The sequence below is a fragment of the Panthera tigris genome, chromosome A3, assembly GCF_018350195.1.
Source record: "Panthera tigris isolate Pti1 chromosome A3, P.tigris_Pti1_mat1.1, whole genome shotgun sequence".
Lineage (NCBI taxonomy): Eukaryota > Metazoa > Chordata > Mammalia > Carnivora > Felidae > Panthera > Panthera tigris.
The window spans coordinates 104427515-104445952 of NC_056662.1; the positions used below are offsets into that span (position 1 = coordinate 104427515).

Below are 18438 nucleotides of genomic sequence, written 5' to 3' on the forward strand. Positions count from 1 at the left end.
CTGACTTCGGCTCAGGTCATGATGTCGCGGCTCCTGAGTTTGAGCCCCGTGTCGGGCTATGTGCCGATGGCTCGGGGCCTGGAGCTTGCTTCAGATTCTGTGTCTCCTTCTCTCTCTGCCCCTCCCCTGCTTGCACTCTGTCTCTCTCTCTCTCAAAAACAAATAAACATTTAAAAAAATTATGCTTTAGGTTGACTATATCATGTCCTTGATTATTTAAGAGAATAAAGTCTCACTTTTGAAAGAGCAAAGGTTCTTTACGATCATGTTTCCTTTAAAAATTGTTTTACTATTGGGGCGCCTGGGTGGCACAGTCGGTTAAGCGTCCGACTTCAGCCAGGTCACGATCTCGCGGTCCGTGAGTTCGAGCCCCGCGTCAGGCTCTGGGCTGATGGCTCAGAGCCTGGAGCCTGTTTCCGATTCTGTGTCTCCCTCTCTCTCTGCTCCTCCCCCGTTCATGCTATGTCTCTCTCTGTCCCAAAAATAAGTAAAAAACGTTGAAAAAATTGTTTTACTATTATTTAAAAACATTTTTTAATGTTTATTTATTTTTGAGAGAGAGAGAGAGAGAGAGAGAGAGAAAGAGCACGCAGGGGAGGGGCAGAGAGAGAGGGAGACACAATCTGAGGCAGGCTCCAGGCTCTGAGCTGTCAGCCCATAGCCCAATGCAGGTCTTGAACCCATGAACCATGAGATCACGACCTGACCTGAAGTCGGATGTTTAAACAACTGAGCCACCCAGGTCCCCATGTTTTACTATTATTTTAGTTAATTGTGGGAGTCAAGGGGCACCTGGCTGGCTCAGTTGGAAAAGCATGCAACTCTTGATCTCAGGGTCATGAGTTCAAAGCCCATGTTGGGTGTAGAGATGACTAAAAATAAAAAAATAAATAAACTTAAAAAAATATATATGGTAGGGGCGCCTGGGTGGCTCACTCCATTGGGTGTCTGGCTTCTGCCCAGGTCATGATCTCACAGTTTGTGATTTCGAGTCCTGTGCTGACAGCAGAAAGCCCACTTTGGATCCTCTCTCTCTCTCTCTCTCTCTCTCTCTGCTCCTTCCCTGCTCACTCTCTCAAAAATAATTTTAAAAAAATATGGTATCCAAATATTGTTTTACAGTAATCCATAATCCTACCTTAAGTGCTCAAAACTCCTGGCGGAAGCTTTTGATATTTTGTCCTCCTCAAATCCTCTCTTAAATGCATATAAATAAGTGAAAGAAGCCAATCTGAAAAGGCTACATACTGCATGTTTCCAACTAAATGACATTCTAGAAAAGGCCAACTATGGAGACAGTAAAAAGATCAGTGGTTGCCCCGGGGTTTGGTGGGGGTGGAGTGGGGCAGGGAGGGGTGTGGGTAGAGATGGAGAGTGGGGGAGCAATAGGCAGAGCACAGAAGAATTTTAGGGCAGTGAAAATACTCTGTGATACCATAATAATGGATACATGTCATTTATTTTATAAATAAAATCTTTATTAAAAAAAATCAAATTCTGAAGATTATCTTTCACACCTAAAACTGTCTTTGAGATTTCCCAGAGGGTCTCCAGAAAATCATTTAGGATTTTTTTTTTTTTTAATTTTTGTTGTTGTTTATTTATTTTTGAGAGAGACAGAATGTAAGTGGGTTGGGGCAGAGAGAGAGGGAGGCACAGAATCCAAAGCAGGCTCCAGGCTCTGAGCTGTCAGCACAGAGCCTGATATGGGGCTCGAACTCATGAGCTGCGAGATCATGACCTGAGCCGAAGTCGGACACTCAACCGATGGAGCCACCCAGGTGCCCCAAGGATTTTTTAAGTTTGTAAAAAGAGAGGTATTACAATTAGGCTTATCTGATACATTACTATTAATGAGTAGCACAGAAAGGTTTGTTAAATGAAGAGATGCTTTCATTCAGGTAAAATGTTATTAACATAAGATTTTCATAAATTGTATGCTGTACAGGAAGTTCTAGAGAACTGTCAGTGCCCTAGCTGTCTATGACAGGTTTCCATTTATCAGAGTCCTAGTGCTGCTTTGCCTGATATTAGACAAAAACAGGTTAGTGTTATTAATCATAATTTGTTAGTTTTTATTTTTATTTGTATTATTTTTTAATGTTTATTTTTGACAGAGAGAGAGAGAGAGAGAGAGAGAGAGAGACAGAGCATGAGCGGGGGAGGGGCAGAGAGAGAGGGAGACACAGAATCCCAAGGAGGCTCCAGGCTCCGAGCTGTCAGCACAGAGCCCGATGCGGGTCTTGAACCCACAGACCGCAAGATCATGGCCTGAGCCGAAGTCAGACGCTCAACCGACTGAGCAATCCAGGAGCCCCAATTTGTTAGTTTTTAAATTGTTAACTTGGTTGCAACTTTACTTCTTTGATTCAAATCCAGTACCTTGTAGGCCAGTGTGTTTTTTGCTTTTTAAGTTTTATTTATTTATTTTGAAAGAGAGAGAGCACAAGCTGGGAAGGGACAGAGTGGGAGAGAGAGGATCCCAAGCAGGCTCTGTGCTAGTGCAGAGCTTGACACAGGACTTGAACCCACGAACCATGAGATCATGACCTGAGCTGAAATCAAGAGTCAGATGATTAACTGACTGAGCCACCCAAGTGCCCCAGGCCAATGGTTTTTTAAAAAAAATTTTATGTTTATTTATTTTTGAGAGAAAGACAGAGCGCCAGCAGGGGAGGGGCAGAGATAGAGGGAGACACAGAATCTGAAGCAGGCCCTGGGGTCCAAGCCGTCAGCACAGAGCCTAATGCGGGGCTTGAACCCATGAACAGCAAGATCATGACCTGAGCCAAAGTCAGAGGCTTAACCGACTGAGCCACCCACGCACCCCAGGCCAGTGGTTTTTGATTAGAGATTCACATTGCTTATCGTGGGGTTTTATTAATACATAGGCATTTATGACCTAATCCAAATTTACAGAGTCTCTTTCCTTGATATTCTTAACATATTCTTGGTGTCAAAGGAAAGATCAAATCCAGATTTAGTAAGGAAAGATTTTCTCTGAAGGATTACTACAAGGGCGGCAGTGGAGGGGGGACACTTGCAAGGAGGGGTGAGGGCCGGCATATGTGACTACTGCAACAGGGAGAACCCTAAGACCTGCATGTGTCATGTTGAGTTAGGCAAAAAGAGCTTTTCTTTTATAGAAAAGAATGAGTGTCAGGAAGTGAGATGAAAGGCATGATAGGATAGTAAATCAGAGTGTTTTACCCTGAGGCCAGCCTATTTCACCCTGAGGCCAGGGTTTGTGTGCTCGCTCAGGCTGAAGTTCGTGGGCTCGTGGGCCAAAGTTCAGGGGCCTATGGAAAGGAGAGAATCTTAACCAAAGTTTGGTTAAAAAGCATATTGTTGCCATTAATCAGTGGGGGACAAAACAATTCAGCTAATCCTTCATGAGTCAAAGCTCAATGAACTCCAAAAAAGATAAACTCAAAGAGACCCACCGGCACTGACACATATTAGAAGCAAACTTTCAAAAGACAAAGGACAAAGAGAGCATTTAAAAAGCAGTAACAGGGGTGCCTGGGTGGCTCAGTCGGTTAAGCGTCCGACTTCGGCTCAGGTCATGATCTTGCGGTCCGTGCGTTCGAGCCCCGCGTCAGGCTCTGTGCTGACAGCTCAGAGCCTGGAGCCTGTTTCCGATTCTGTGTCTGCCTCTCTCTGGCCCTCCCCCGTTCATGCTCTGTCTCTGTCTCAAAAATGAATAAACATGAAATAAATAAATAAATAAATAAATAAATAAATAAATAAAAAGCAGTAACAGAAGAGTGAATCATCACATGCAAGGGGGCTCATTAAGATAATAAGCAGATTTCCCATCAAAAACTTTGGAGGCCAGAAGGCAGTGGACAAATATATTCAAAGTACTAAAAGAAAAATCTGCCAATCAAGAACGTTGTGTGTGGCAACTTGTCCTTCAAAAGTGAGGAAGAAATCAAGAAATTTCCAGTGAGGCAAAAATTGAAAGGGAGTTTGTAACCACAAGACCTACCCACCAAGACATGATGAAGGGAGTTTCACAAGTTGAAATCACAGGACACTAAACAGTAAGTTGAAGCCACATGTAGAAGTAAAGATTTCAATAAAGGTAAATACATAGGTACGTATTAAATGTAGTGTTATTGTAACAATGGTTTGTAACTGTACTTTTGTTTGCCTTCTACATGATTTAAAAGACTAATACATTGAAAGAAAAACAATGATTAGTATAAAAGCTAATATTACTATAACTTTGGGTTCTAACTCCAAATCTTTTTTTCTGCATAATTTAATGCATTTAAAAGAATCATTAATTTATGGTTTTGGGCACACAATGTATAAAAATGTAATTCTGTGATATCAACAACCAAAAGGGGTAGGGATAGAGCTATAAAGGAAGAGAGTTTTTGGTACGTTATTGAAGTTAAGCTGGTTTAAATTCAAATTAGAGTTATAACTTTAGCATGTTAAGTGCAATCCCCATGGTAACCACAAAGAAAATAACTATAGAATATACACAAAAGGAATTTAAACCCTTCACTACCAAAAAATTAACAAAAGACAAAAAAATGACAGTAATGTAGGAATGAGAAACATAAAAAGCTACAGTGCATATAGCAAACAAATAGCACAATGACAGAAGTAAGTCCCCCCTTATCAGTAATTGCTTTAAATGTAAATGGATTAAACTCATCAATTAAAAGACAGAGATTGGCAGAATGGATAAAAACATATGATCCAACTATGTGCTATCTACAAGAGACTCACTTGAGATCCAAAGTCACAAACAGGTTGAAAGTGGAAGAATGGGAAAAGATATTTCATGCAAATAGTAACCAAAAGAGAGGGCTATATTAATACCAGACAAAATAGCTTTTAAATCAAAAAATACAAAGAAGGATACTATATATTGACAAAAGGTTCTATACAGCAAGATGATAAAACAATTACAATCATACATGCACTTAATGACAGACCATCACAATATATAAAGCACAACTGGACAGAATTGAAGGGTGAGAAAGACAGTTCCATAGCCATAAAGACTTCAGTACCCCACTCTCAATAATGGGTAGAACAACCACACAGAAATAAGTAAGGAAACAGAACTCACCACAATAAACCAACTAGGTCTAGCTGACACGTACAGAACACTCCACTCAACAACAACAGAAAACATGTTCTTCTCAAGTACATGGAACATTTTCCAAGATAGAGCATACGTTAGGCCGTAGATTAAGTCTCAACAGACTTAAAAAGACAGAAATCATAAAAAGTATCTTTATCTACAACAGGATGAAGTTAGAAATCAATAACAGGGGCACCTGAGTTGCTCAGTCGGTTAAGCATCCGACTCTTGATTTTGGCTCAGGTCATGGTCACAGGGTCGTGAGATTGAGCCCCGTGTTGGGCTCCACACTGAATCTCCTGCTTGAGATTCTCTCTCTCTTTCCCTCTGCCCCTCCCCTGCTTGCTCATTCTCTGTCTGAAAGAAAGAAAGAAAGAAAGAAAGAGAGAGAAAGAAAGAAAGAAAGAGAAGGAAAAAAGGAAAAAAAAAGGAAAGAAAAAAAAACCCACTAGGGACAATGAATCACAAACAGCCAAGTAGCCTGTTAAGCTGTGGCCAATCAAATAAAAAATAAATCAATAACAAAAGGAAAACTGGAAAATTCATGAAACTGTGGAAATTAAATACAGTTTTAAGCAACCAATGGATCAAAGAAGAGATCATAAGATAAATAAGACAATACTTAGAGATGAATGAAAATGAAAACAATTAAAAGGAAAAATACAACTACCATAAGATCCAGTAATACCACTTCTGGATATTTATCTGAAGAAAACAAAATCACTATCTCAAAAAAAAAAAATATCTGCGCCCCTATGTTCACTGCAGCACGATTTACAACATCCAAGTCATGGAAACAACTGAAGTCTCTACTGAGAGATGAATGGATAAAGAAAATGCGGGGTGTGAACACACAGACACATATAGGAATATTATTTAGCCATAAAAAAGAAGGACATGTTGCCATTTGTGAGAACATGGATGGACCATGAGGGCATTACGCTAACTGAAAGAAGTCAGACAGACTTTGAAATTTACCAAGAGAGTAAGTCTTAAAAGTTCCCATAAAGAAAGAAACAAACAGACAAACAAACTTGTAACTATGTGTGGTGTTGGCTATTAACTGAACTTATTGTGGTAATCATTTTGATATTATATACATGAAATGATTGTGTTGTACATCTAAAACGAATACAGTGTTATATATTAATTACGTCTCAATAAAAAAAAAAAAAAAAGAAAAAAAGAAAGAAAAAGAAAACTTTGCAAAGGAAACAAAACACCTAGCCTCTCTCTCTCTGACCCCAGGGTCTGTGAAAGCCCAGTGGAGATCCCAGGCCTGCATTTCTTCTAGCGGTAACAAAGCAGGTCCCCCAGTGTCGCACAAGGCCTGCTAAAACAGAAGACCGAAATAAGCCCTAGAGTTTCATAGAGAATATACTCAAGACCTCTCGGTTTCAATCAAAACCACTCAACGAACACACCATGAACCAGGAAAATCTCAGCTGGAGTGAGAAAGGACAACGGACTGTTAACACTGTGATGCCACAGATATTAGAATTGTCTAACGAGGATTTTAAGGCAGTCAGCATAAAAATACTGCAGTGAGCAATTGTGAACACACTTGAGACAAATGAAAAAAGAAACTTCTCAGGGCTACTGTGCTCCATCTTGAGGGGTCCCCCTGGTCCCACAAACCTTCCCTGACCACTAGTCCTGCCTTACTGAGCCCTCTATCCCAGAATTCCTGCAAGAACAGACACAGCCTTAATTACCAGGCTTCTGGTCTCTGGTAACCTTGTACATGTCAATCTTGCTTCTCTCGTGAAACCATGGAAAGAAACTCGGTGTCCCTCTCTCTTTTTTAAAAAATCTCTCACAAATCTCGGCAAAGAATAGGTGCACTTCACAGACAGGGGCTGAAGGGGTCCTTGAGTGAACCTACAGTGGCTCCTAGCACAGCACCTGACACAGAGTCTACACTGCAGTCAAACAGGTTTGAAGCAATAAAATGTACAACAGAGAATCATTTCTACAAAGCAGGTTTCGGCACTCAGGAAACAGTGGAGAATGCAAGGCATTTGGATCAGGCTCCCTGTCCCTTTAACAAAACTCATACATTTCTCTTCTACTTACAGGCCTGAGAAGAAGGTGCTGGACTTCCATCTGTGTAACGTGCAGCTCCTGGGTCCATGTCACCTGCTCGGTAGCCTTCTCCTCACACGGGGGCCCAGCACACAGCCCCACAACCCAGCACTGGGCACAGCAGTGCAGGAGTGGTTGATGGGGAAGGTTTCTCCTCATACCTCCAGGCCCAGGGGACATAGGGGTCAACGGCCACCTCCTGGAGTGACCTAGCTTCATGTCCTCAGGATGTGGCTTATGAGACAGTAGAGGAAAATGCAGACCCTGGGGAAAGGCCTCTGAGAGTCTCAGTGTGGCTGGGGGGAAATCAGCCTAACCAGCCTGGCCCGTGAGCTACGCAGGGGGCCAGGGAACCCAAGACAAGGAGCACCTGATGCTGAGCGCTGGGGCGAGCGTGCACTGAGCCTTCCGGCTAAGCCACCATCCCAGCAAAGGACAGCATAAAACCAGGCATAATCTCCAGAAATTTATTGGAAACACGATACAAACTGATCAGTAGACGGCATCTACTTACAGACAGACAGTCCACACTGCAATATCACGCTCTGAATGAATTATCCTGGGGAAACACTCATGACCACTGATGCATGGTCCAGGCTAGTGTCCTCTGGCAGGGAAAATCAGAAATTGGGGACAGAGGGAATGGAGGGGAGGGATGGACAGAAAACTAGGACATGGCTTTCCTGAGGGGAATGGTGAGGTGGGACTGCTAAATGCATAAATTCCCCCAAAGGAAAATAGGGACAGCCGTTAAGAATAAAGGCTTTCCCCCCTCCCTTCCAAAAGAATTCTCCTCTCTAGGTGAGTGAAAGTCTATGAACCCCCCACAGGGGCAGCTCCTCTGTCTACCCTCACCGGGGTCTTAGGATAGTGTGGGAACATAAACACCAGGCTGGACATGACACAGGGCAGACGGAGGCCACACACATCCCAGCCTGCTTGCCCTCAGACCCTCTCCTCTACCTCCCCCGCTCTGTTCTGAGTGGTGGGCCTGACCACTGCAGCGAGCTTCTCCTGGGACCCCAGGTCATCTGGCTTCCAGTGGGGTTTAACTAACGAGAGGCACCTGAAGAAACTACAGAGCTCGAGGAAAGCAGAAGCCAGGCTATTTGTCCCCCACACCTGGGGAGTAGGGACCCTTCCGGCAGGGACCATGCCTCCCCATGGCCCCAGCTCCCACGAGATCGGCCTCTGTGGGCCCCAGTTCCTCCCAGTGGCTCTACTCCCCGTGCTCTGGTAACATAGCCTCTCCCCATGTCCCACCAGCTTCGGGTGGTGGCAGTTTCCTGCTGTCGTTCTTCACCTCTGGGCTGCCCCTCATTCTCCTGTTCGGCCTCTCCGCTCTTCTTGTTTCTGTGTTCAACAGTTCTCTGGATTAAAGCTCCTCTGTTTTAAATACTTGGAGTGGCTTCTGTTTCCCCGGTTGGACGCTGACTGATAGAAACGGGGCTGTGGGCAAGGTACAGCTGTGAGAGGCGGGCTGAAAACCAGTCTTTCCTCCTCTTTGACACCATCTCTAGGAGTGGGCAGGTGGTGATGGCAGAGTGGGAAGATGGCTTGTGAACTTCTGTGTCTTCAACCAAGGGAACACAGATCAGGCTCAGCACAGCGAGTGCCACTGGGCATGTCTGCTGTGGCCGTGCAGACAGACCCTGCATGTCCACCCCACAAGCTCACTGCACAATGGTGACACTCGGGCCCCAGGAACGGGGTGGCTGGGAAACCCTCTCAGCACCAACTGCTCAGAACGGCCAAGGCAAAGGTTAGAGGCTCCTGGGGGTCGTTCCTCCAGTCCGTGGAGTGTTCAGTCAGAATGCTGGGAACTTTCCAGAGATGAAATGGGAACGTAAGATCTTCGTCAACGGCCTCTTTGTAGGAGGATGGGGCTGAAGAACCTGGAGTTCTTACTACAAGGTGAAGAGCTTTCTTGGTACATGTGGCTCAATGCAAACTGCATGTGTCCCAGAGCTAAATGGGAGCTACAACTGGGGTGGGTGGGCTTCTCTGTTCTCCTTTCAGACCAGGCTTGGCCGCCAACTCCAAATCTCCTGGGCCTGGGTGAGGAGGGACTCTCCCAACAGGCAGAGAGAAGGAAGCTGGCAGCAGAGTCATGGGCAGCAGACTTTTCTCTAATCAACAGTCACATATCACATGGGTCAGGAGAGGTGTGCGTACGGGCCAGGGAGCCATTGCACCTTCTGTGTCCGTGTGTGATAATAAATCCAGGGCGGGACACAAGACAGCCTTCCCATGTCTTTCTTTAGAGAGAACACACCATGTGGCATGGGAGGCAGAGTGCCAGTTGCCTCTTCTCCCAGGGCTTTTTGGAGGGGACTTCTCTGCAGGGAACCCTGAGGGCGATGCCTATCACCTCCGCCCTGCTCCCTGGACACCTCTGACACAGGCCTTCCATTGGGGCCCCAAGCCACAACCCAAAACAGCTCCAAGAGTTGGTAGTGGTGAGAACATCCCCAGGTCACCCTTGCAAATGCCAAAGGTGAGAAGCAGCTCCTTAGAAGAGAAGCCATGCTGGCTGCAGAACTGGAGGGAAAAGGCAGCTCGATCTCTCGGCATCGCCTTCAGCCGTCATCTACCGTGTTCTCTTTGCTGAGCTGAACCCAGCCTCTGAGGATCTAGATGTCTACAGTGTCGTCATTTTAGCGATACTGCACTCTGCTTGGGAGGTCAGGGAGGGGGGGTGGAGGTAGGGGGGAGTGTCAACTCAATTGTAGTCATTCTGTCCTGCAACCACCTGGCTGTCTGGCCATTCATCCAGCTGCAGACCCCAGGGACAGCTGGAAGGCCAGACTCCAGTTTTCCTTCACGGTGCCGTGAGCCTGTGCCCTGCAGCCTGTCCCTGAAATGGAGGACAGGGGAGTGGCCAGACTCATGTGCCTGGGTGGGGGGGGCACTAAGCTATTCCTGCCCCTGCAGCTGTGTGCACAGTGGCGCAGAATGGCCAGCCTGCCGTGCCAGCGAGGGCTGGTACCGAGGGCAGACAGGAAGAGCCCAAGCCAGGGAAAACCGGGTCACAGGCACGTCTCCCGGGGCCTAGGCACATGTGTTCACAGAATTGTCTGGGCCAGAAAGGTGGGGGGCTCGTGGTCATACATACACACTCACCTGCACACACAGATCTCTCACTTCACCCTCGTAGGCCAAACAGATTCCGTCTGCTTAAAACAAACCTGGGTGATTTGCGACTCGTGGAAGGACCAACCTGGCTGCAAGTCCTTGGCGGCTGGCTGGGCTGTAAGGGAACAGGGCAGTACACGAATGGCTTGTCACAGTGATATACACGCTCGACTCCGTTTAAACACCTGCTCTTGCTGGAGCTGAGACCAGGGAGAACCAGAGGACACCAGCCTCTCTCCGACAATAGAATACACGTGATATGAAGAGCTCACAGGCTTACCAAAAACGATTTTCTTATTTTTTTGTCAGAATCTCATAATTCTGTACCTAGGAAGGGTGGAGGAGGGGGAGCCGAATATAGAATGCAGGGGTGGGAGCAAAATTTCCCCGTTAAAAAATATAAAGATGAAGCCTATTGAGAGAAAGCCAAGTGACAGTAACGGCAAGGATGGGGGGATATCATGAACGGCATAAACGCTGGCACATTTCTTAAGAAAAATCCATTCAGAAAGATGCCATGTCCCTCCTGTACACCATCGTGGTGCCTACGACAGGGCTGAGCGGACACATGCAGGGCAGCCGCAGATCTGAGCTCTCAGCAGCCCCGCTGCCCGAGGAACCGCTGGGTGGGCCTAGGAGCAGAGGGCTAGAGAAGGAGGAGGTGCAGGGGCTCCCTCGTCCCCTCAATTTTCAGGCAGGTCCCGCCGTGGGATAGTGAGGTCTCTGAGAGGAAAGCGAGGTGACACGGATTCACACATGGAGATGCAGCTTTGGGGACGTGCACTCCCACAGTTTCTTCCCCTGCCCCACCGAGTCTCCAGGGGGCACATGTGTCTGTCTCCCACTGAGATGTACTGGAAATGGGGCTGCCTCCTTCCCAGGCACGACTGTGAGCATCAGCAGGACAGTGTAGCAAGTCTTGGCTTATAGGATGAAACAGGGATAGCTCAGTCCGACACGCAGCATGTGAATTCTGGGGAAGGAGAGACACAGGGTCAAAGTTAAAAGAGTTCTGATGGAGGAGGCCAGGCGCGAGCAAGGACAGAATCAGCCTTCCCACCAACAGTGTCACAGACTTCAAGGAAAGGGGGTCTGGCATTAATTCAAATAAAAGCTCACAGGGTAGTTTAAGGCTGGAGGGAAGTCTAATTGAGGCCAAGAAAATATGTGAATGACACTGAAGTATCTTAAAAGCTGGGTTTTGGATGGGCGGGTTTGGTGGTCACGGCCAAGGCATACAGCATACCAGGCAGGTGCTGATGGGCTTATCAAACCGACATCGAGGAACGTCTCTGAGCAGATACTGAGGAGTGGGGAGCACAATTAGCCTGGAGGAGACACAGTGTGATCTGAAGTCACCATAATTCATCACGGTGATGTGGGCACTCAGAGGCTAGGAACACATTTTCCTACAGGAGGGGAGTGAACCTCAAACACCCACGGTGTCATGGTGGCCCCTCCTTCCCACCCCCTCTGCTTCCCCCCAAAACCTTCAACTCTCCTTCCCAGGGTGGGTTACCTAGAGACTCTCAACAGAAACAAGTAAACGAAAAGCAGAAGTGGCCTGCAAACCACATCATCGTCATCTGGTATCACTCACAAGGTTGTGAAACCTTTTGCTTGGTTATTAGGAAAGTGGCTGGGAGGGCAGTGGGGGTTGTTTGCTGAGATGGGACCAGGTGCTCCAGCCAAGGAAGTGCTCAGACATGCTCTCCCATCACATGCCACTCTGCAACCAGGAGAGGACAAGGGACGCTCACCTTCACAGCCTCCCGCCATCCTGAGGAAGGTCTGCAGGATGGAGCAGAGCTGCGCCTTCACTTCATGAGCCTTTCTAGAATAGGGGAGATATATGTACACAGCCTGGTAGTTGATAGGGCTTGGCAAATATGTGTTAAATAAAAACCCAGATAATTGAGTTTAGGACTCAGGCTAACATTCGCTTTATTGAACTTACTATGGGATATATAACTGCAGGATTTAACTTTCATCAGAACCTTGTGAGCATCAGAAAGGGTGGGAACTTGCTCGAGGTCATACAGCGAGTAAGTTGAGGATTTGAACCCAGATCTTCTTAATACAGGTCAAGATTTCCCTACTACACCAAGCTGCCCCATTTTCCATCCGTCCCAGTAAGAGCATACTGTCCTCTTCAGTGTCTAAGTGAAGGGTTATGTATGTGTCAGAGCCTCTGATATTTCTTAGAAATCTCTCTCTCTCTCTCTCTCTCTCTCTCTCTCTCTCTCTCTCTTTTTGCAGGGGGTGAGGGGGGGGTGCTCTGTCATTCATTTTTTTGTCCAGCCCCTGTGGAATTAAGCCATCTGCAAGAAGAGCCAATTGTAATAGTTTCCCAAGTTTTTGACCTGCCTTGGTGAACTGTGCTTTCTTTTATTTGTGCCAAACTTACCTGCTTCAGTTCCAAAAGCAACCCTCTGGCATCTAGGTTCACACCTGCCTTCTTCACGCTGGCCGTGGTTTTGAGATATGTCACCTCTCTGCATTCCTGGCTGAAGAATCCCAGTGCTTACCATCTGCCCTTGCAAGGCTACCACTTCACTGCCCCGCGCTTAGAGCTTCCTCAGTCCCACTGCATTTCCTTGAAGCAAGGAACAAGAGCCATATGCGGGGCCCAGACACAGAGGCCCCAGCACAGCACAGAGCTCCAGGACAAAATGGACACTCCTTCTCAGGTCTCCTTCCTAGATGATATAGCCCAAATCATTTCCCCTTTTTGCTTATAAATACATTCTCAAAAGCATTAATCTGCATTTGCTACTTCTGTCTATACTAACCCTGATTCATAAGCACTTGTTTTTTTACAAACATTTCCCTCTCGGTTTAAACTATTCAGAAGTACTTCATGTCCACGGACTTGGAGATTCTACGCTCTAACCAATGCAATGAAAGCAACCTTCTTGAAGGTTTCCAGCTGCTGGATTCTGAGTTCATTTCCATCCCTTCTGTAACCCGGAGGAGAAGCCACCATCAGAATTTTGGAGGCTGGAAAGCAGATATATGAGTGATAACAGATTACGCACTCAAGAAAGCCAGACCTGAAGCTGGCAGTGTGGAAAGCCAAGAACCTGATTTGTCTAAAGGGCTCTCAAGTGGCTCAGGAATTAACACTAGAGACCTCTGGCAGTGAGGGAGAGATACTGAAGCAGGGAGATTAGTTGAAGGCTGTTGGAGAAGCAGCTGGACCCCGAGAAGCCCTCCTGACTCCATACCCCTATGCAACTGCCTGCCTCCCACAAGTCTGAGTGTGTATCCTCTGAAGAGGACCCGACAGAGGGTCTCAGTCCTAGGGGACACTAGGCAACAAGCACAGTTGAGGGCAGGGCTGGCTACTCCAAAACTGAGGAATCAAGTGAACATATGCCTACTGGTGGTGAGACCTCCAGCCTTCTTCCCATTTAGCTCCCAGAAAGCATGCAGCTAAACCTTCAACTTTGGGGGGAGAGACTGTTCTATGGTGTGGCATTTGTGTCCCCACAAAATTCCTATCTTGAAATCCTAATGCCCAATGTGATGGTATTGGGAGGTAACCTTCAGGAAGTGCTCAGAGGGCGTAATCTTCATGGGTGGGATTAAGGCTCTTATAAAAGAGACCCCACAGAGCTCCCTAGCCCCTTCTAACATGTGAGGATACAGAGAGGAGTCAGCAGTCTGATACCTAGAAAAGGGATTTCACCAGAACTCAACCATGTCAGCACCCTGATCTTGGACTTCCCAGCCTCTAGAACTGTGAGAACTAAATTTATGTTATTAAAGGTGATCCATCCACAGTATTTTGTTATAGCAGCCCAAATGGACTAAGATAGATGGGAAGAATCTTCTCTGGGAAATGTGACCAGCCTATGAGACCAGCCTATGAGACAGTGGCATTTGAGTCACCGACAAACAGTCCACCCTGATCACCATACTGGGAAGTGTACTACAGTCTCCCCCCATAAGCAGAGCACAGAGATTTCAATCTGATTCTATTCTCCTACTCTTAAACATTCGTAGACAACCACAGGTCACCAGGGAAAAACCTGCAACATAAACGTCAGAGGCCAAAACAAAGAACAAAGAGAAGAATTAAAATCGGAAGAAACAGACTATTCATGGAGAAGAAAACTTAAAAAACAGAAAATGCTATAAATATCCTCAGAAGACTAAAAAAAGATACAGTATCCATGAAACACAAACAGTATGCTATCAAAAAAATAAACAAGCAAACAAACATGAGAGAGCCAAGGGGAGCTGGCAGGGAACCTATAGAAAGACTGAAGAATTCTGCATTCTATAATGGTGGGCTAATTTGTATTAGATTAACCCTCCAGCCAATAATAGTAACAAACTTTGGATAAAATATTAACAAAAAAAAACTCCTTGAAGATTCTGGAGAGCAACCAAAAATCAGGCAAAAACTGGAGGGCATATGATCCTTGAAAAAAAAAAAAGTGAGATTAGGGGAGATCCACCCTTAACTGGCTTTTCCTTTGTGGGCACGTTTTCCAGTACAAAAGGGAAATGGCTCAAGCAGAAAACTGCAATCTAAGCGGGCTGAAGAATCAGGGAGAGTTCAGAGTTTGAGGCTGCCAATACAGCTGGAAATACAGGAGGAGGTCTGGAAAGGAAGAGGACAGAGAAAGGGAAGCTGCCATATCTACATACAAATCCCCCTCAAATCATTGGCCGATTCTGGAACTATGCAATTGTGAGGTGGGACCCTAAGAAGCCCAGATGGAAACATCAGCTGGAAGGCTAACAAAGGCTGAGCAGCAACCTCAGCAGCTGTCTAGTACTAGGAAGACAGAGTTTGGAGTTCAAGTTCTGACAAGTGGGAAGGGCTGTACAAACAGCTTGGTCTTTCCATTGAAATCTCACGGAACTCAGAGCAAAACTGAAATAGACCAGACCTATTAAAGCTTTAAACCAAGCCTGCATAAAACCAGAAGAGACTCTTGGATACTGACAACAAACTGAGGGTTGATGGGGGGTGGGGGAGAGGGGAAAGTGGGTGATGGGCATTGAGGAGGGCATTTTTTGGGATGAGCACTGGGTGTTGTATGGAAACAAATTTGACAATTATATTTTAAAAATAATAATAACATAAACAAACAAACAAACAAACCAGACTGCATAGAATCAAAGTGACCTGCCAATTTAATTGCTTGCTAGAACAAAACGCAACACTCTGCAGTGGAAAATAACAGAATCCGGAGTCTCTAAAACTTATCATCCACACTGACCAGTATTCGTTAAAAACTAATAGCCTGATCAACCCACCAAAACAAAATACAGTTAGTAGAAAATGACTAATGAATGATTCAGATGTTAGAATTAGCAGATATGGATATAAAATATTCACTATAGGGGCACTTGGGTGGCTCAGTCAGTTAAGCATCTGACTCTGGATTTCAGCTCAGTTCATGATCTCACAGTTTAAGAGTTTGAGCCCCGCCTCAGGCTCTGAGCTGACAGGGAGGAGCCTGCTTGGGATCCTCTCTCCCTTTCTGCCCTTCCCCTGCTCTCTCTTTCTCTCAAAATAAATTTTTAAAACTTAAAAAAAAAAAAAAACATAAAAAAATAGATGATTGTTGGGCACTTGGGTGGCTCATTTGGCTAAGTGTCCAGCTTCCACTCAGGTCATGATCTCATGGTTTGTGAGTTCGAGCCCCACATCAGGCTCTGTGCAGACAGCTCGGAGCCTGAAGCCTGCTTTGGATTCTGTGTCTCCCTCTCCCTCTGCCCACCCCTGCTCACACTCTTTCTCTCTCTCAAAAATAAATAGATATTAAAAAAAAATTTTAATAGATAATTATTTAAAACCATAAAAAAAGAAAATATTCTCTATAAGTTTGTTAAAGAATCTATAGGGACACCTGGGTGGCTTGGTTGGTTAAGTGTCTGTATCTTAGTTTTGGTTCAGGTCATAATCTCATGGTGGGTTTGAGCCTCTCACTGAGCTCTGTGCTGATAGCGCGGAGCCTGCTTGGGATTCTCTCTCTCCCTCTCTCTCTCTCATGTTTGTGTGTGCGCACTCTCTCTCTCAAAATAAATAAATAAATAAACTTTAGCCAAAAACAAAGAGAAAAATAATCTATAAAAAAAAAGATGAATGTACAGCGACATGCAGAATGAACCTGGACCGATTTCTTACACCATACACAAAAATAAACTCAAATGGATGAAAGACCTAAATGTGAGACAGGAAGCCATCAAAATCTTCAAGGAGAAAGCAGGCAAACACCTCTTTGACCTTGGCCACAGCAACTTCTTACTCAACACATCTCCGGAGGCAAGGGAAACAAAAGCAAAAATGAACTACTGGGACTTCATCAAAATAAAAAGCTTCTGCACAGCGAAGGAAACAATCAGCAAAACTAAAAGGCAACCAACAGAATGGGAGAAGATATTTGCAAACGACATATCAGATAAAGGGTTAGTATCCAAAATCTATAAAGAACTTATCAAACTCAACACCCAAAAAACAAACCAGTGAATGAGTGGGCAAAAGACATGAATAGACATTTCTCCAAAGAAGACATCCAGATGGCCAACCGACACATGAAAAAATGCTCAACATCACTCATCATCAGGGAAATACAAATCAAAACCACAATGAGAACCACCTTACACCTGTCACAATGGCTAACATTAACAACTCAGGCAACAACAGATGTTGGTGAGGATGCGGGAAAAGAGGATCTCTTTTGCATTGTTGGTGGGAATGCAAGCTGGTGCAGCCACTCTGGAAAACAGTATGGAGGTTCCTCAAAAAACTAAAAATAGAACTACTCTAGACCCAGCAATGGCACTACTAAGTATTTATCCAAGGGATACAGGTGTGCTGTTCCGAAGGGACACAGGCACCCCCATGTTTATAGCAGCACTATCAACAATAGCCAAAGTATGGAAAGAGCCCAAATGTCCATTGATGGATGAATGGATAAAGAAGACACACACACACACACACACACACACACACACACACACACACACACAATGGAGTATTACTCAGCAATCAAAAAGAATGAAATCTTGCCATTTGCAACTACATGGATGGAACTAGAGGGTATTATGCTAAGCGAAATTAGTCAGAGAAAGACAAATATCATATGACTTCACTCATATGAGGACTTTAAGACACAGAACAGATGAATATAAGGGAAGGGAAGCAAAAATAATATAAAAACAGGGAGGGGGACAAAACATAAGAGACTCTTAAATATGGAGAACAAACAGAGGGTTACTGGAGGGGTTATGGGAGGGGGGATGGGCTAAATGGATAAGGGACATTAAGAAATCTACTCCTGAAATCATTGTTGCACTATATGCTAACTAATGTGTATGTAAATTTAAAAAATTAAATTAAATAAATAAATAAACGTCAAAAAAAAGATGAACGTAATGGGTAACAAGATGGTGTATTTTAGGAGAAATATAAAAAAAACTAAAAGGAAATTCTAAAACTGAAAAATACAAAATCTGAAATGAATAATTTGTTAGATGGGATAATAGCAGATCCAATACTGTAGAAGAGGGAGGTGTGCTTGGCTCAGTCAGTTGAGCATATGACTTGATCTCTGGGTCATGAGTTCCAGCTGCATGTTGGGTATAGAGTTTACTTTAAAAAAAAAATACTGCAGGGGCACCTGGGTGGCTCAGTTGGTTAAGCGTCTGCCTTCAGCTCAAGTCATGATCTTGCGGTTTGTGAGTTCGAGCCCGCGTCGGGCTCCGTGCTGACAGCTCAGAGCCTGGAGCCTGTGTCAGATTCTGTGTCTGCCCCTCCCCTGCTCCTGCTCTGAGTCTCTCTGTCTTTGAATAATAATTAAACGTTAAAAAAATTTAAAAAAAAATACTGCAGAAGAATCAATGAATTTGAAGATCTCTAAAAAAAAAATTACCGAAACTGACAAACAATACGTACTGTATGACTCCATTTATATAAAATTCTAAAAAATATAGTCTGTGGTGACAAAAAGTGGATCAGTGGTCACCTGAGATGATGTGGGGAGATGGGGTGGGTGGGAGAGTAGATTATAAAGGGGTACAAAAAAAGTTGTTGAGGGTGATGGATAAGTTTATTAAGTATATAATGGATGGATAAGGGATTGTGGTAT

General features: G+C 44.9%; 1 protein-coding gene across 5 annotated transcripts in view; it reads right to left on the bottom strand.

The window, feature by feature from the left end:
- Window positions 1-7695: 7695 nt before the first annotated feature.
- MTA3 (metastasis associated 1 family member 3) overlaps window positions 7696-18438 on the bottom strand; it is a 225305-nt gene continuing 214562 nt past the window's right edge. For 2 of the 5 annotated variants that reach the window (XM_042982071.1, XM_042982070.1), the window contains exon 17: window positions 7697-10442. In XM_042982071.1, coding sequence (XP_042838005.1) covers window positions 10333-10442 — 110 coding nt within the window. In that variant the 3' untranslated portion in view covers window positions 7697-10332. Of the gene's footprint in view, window positions 11301-12087; window positions 12162-18438 lie in introns of all 5 variants that reach the window. The other 3 variants (XR_006215907.1, XM_042982073.1, XM_042982072.1) reach the window with 3 other exon arrangements.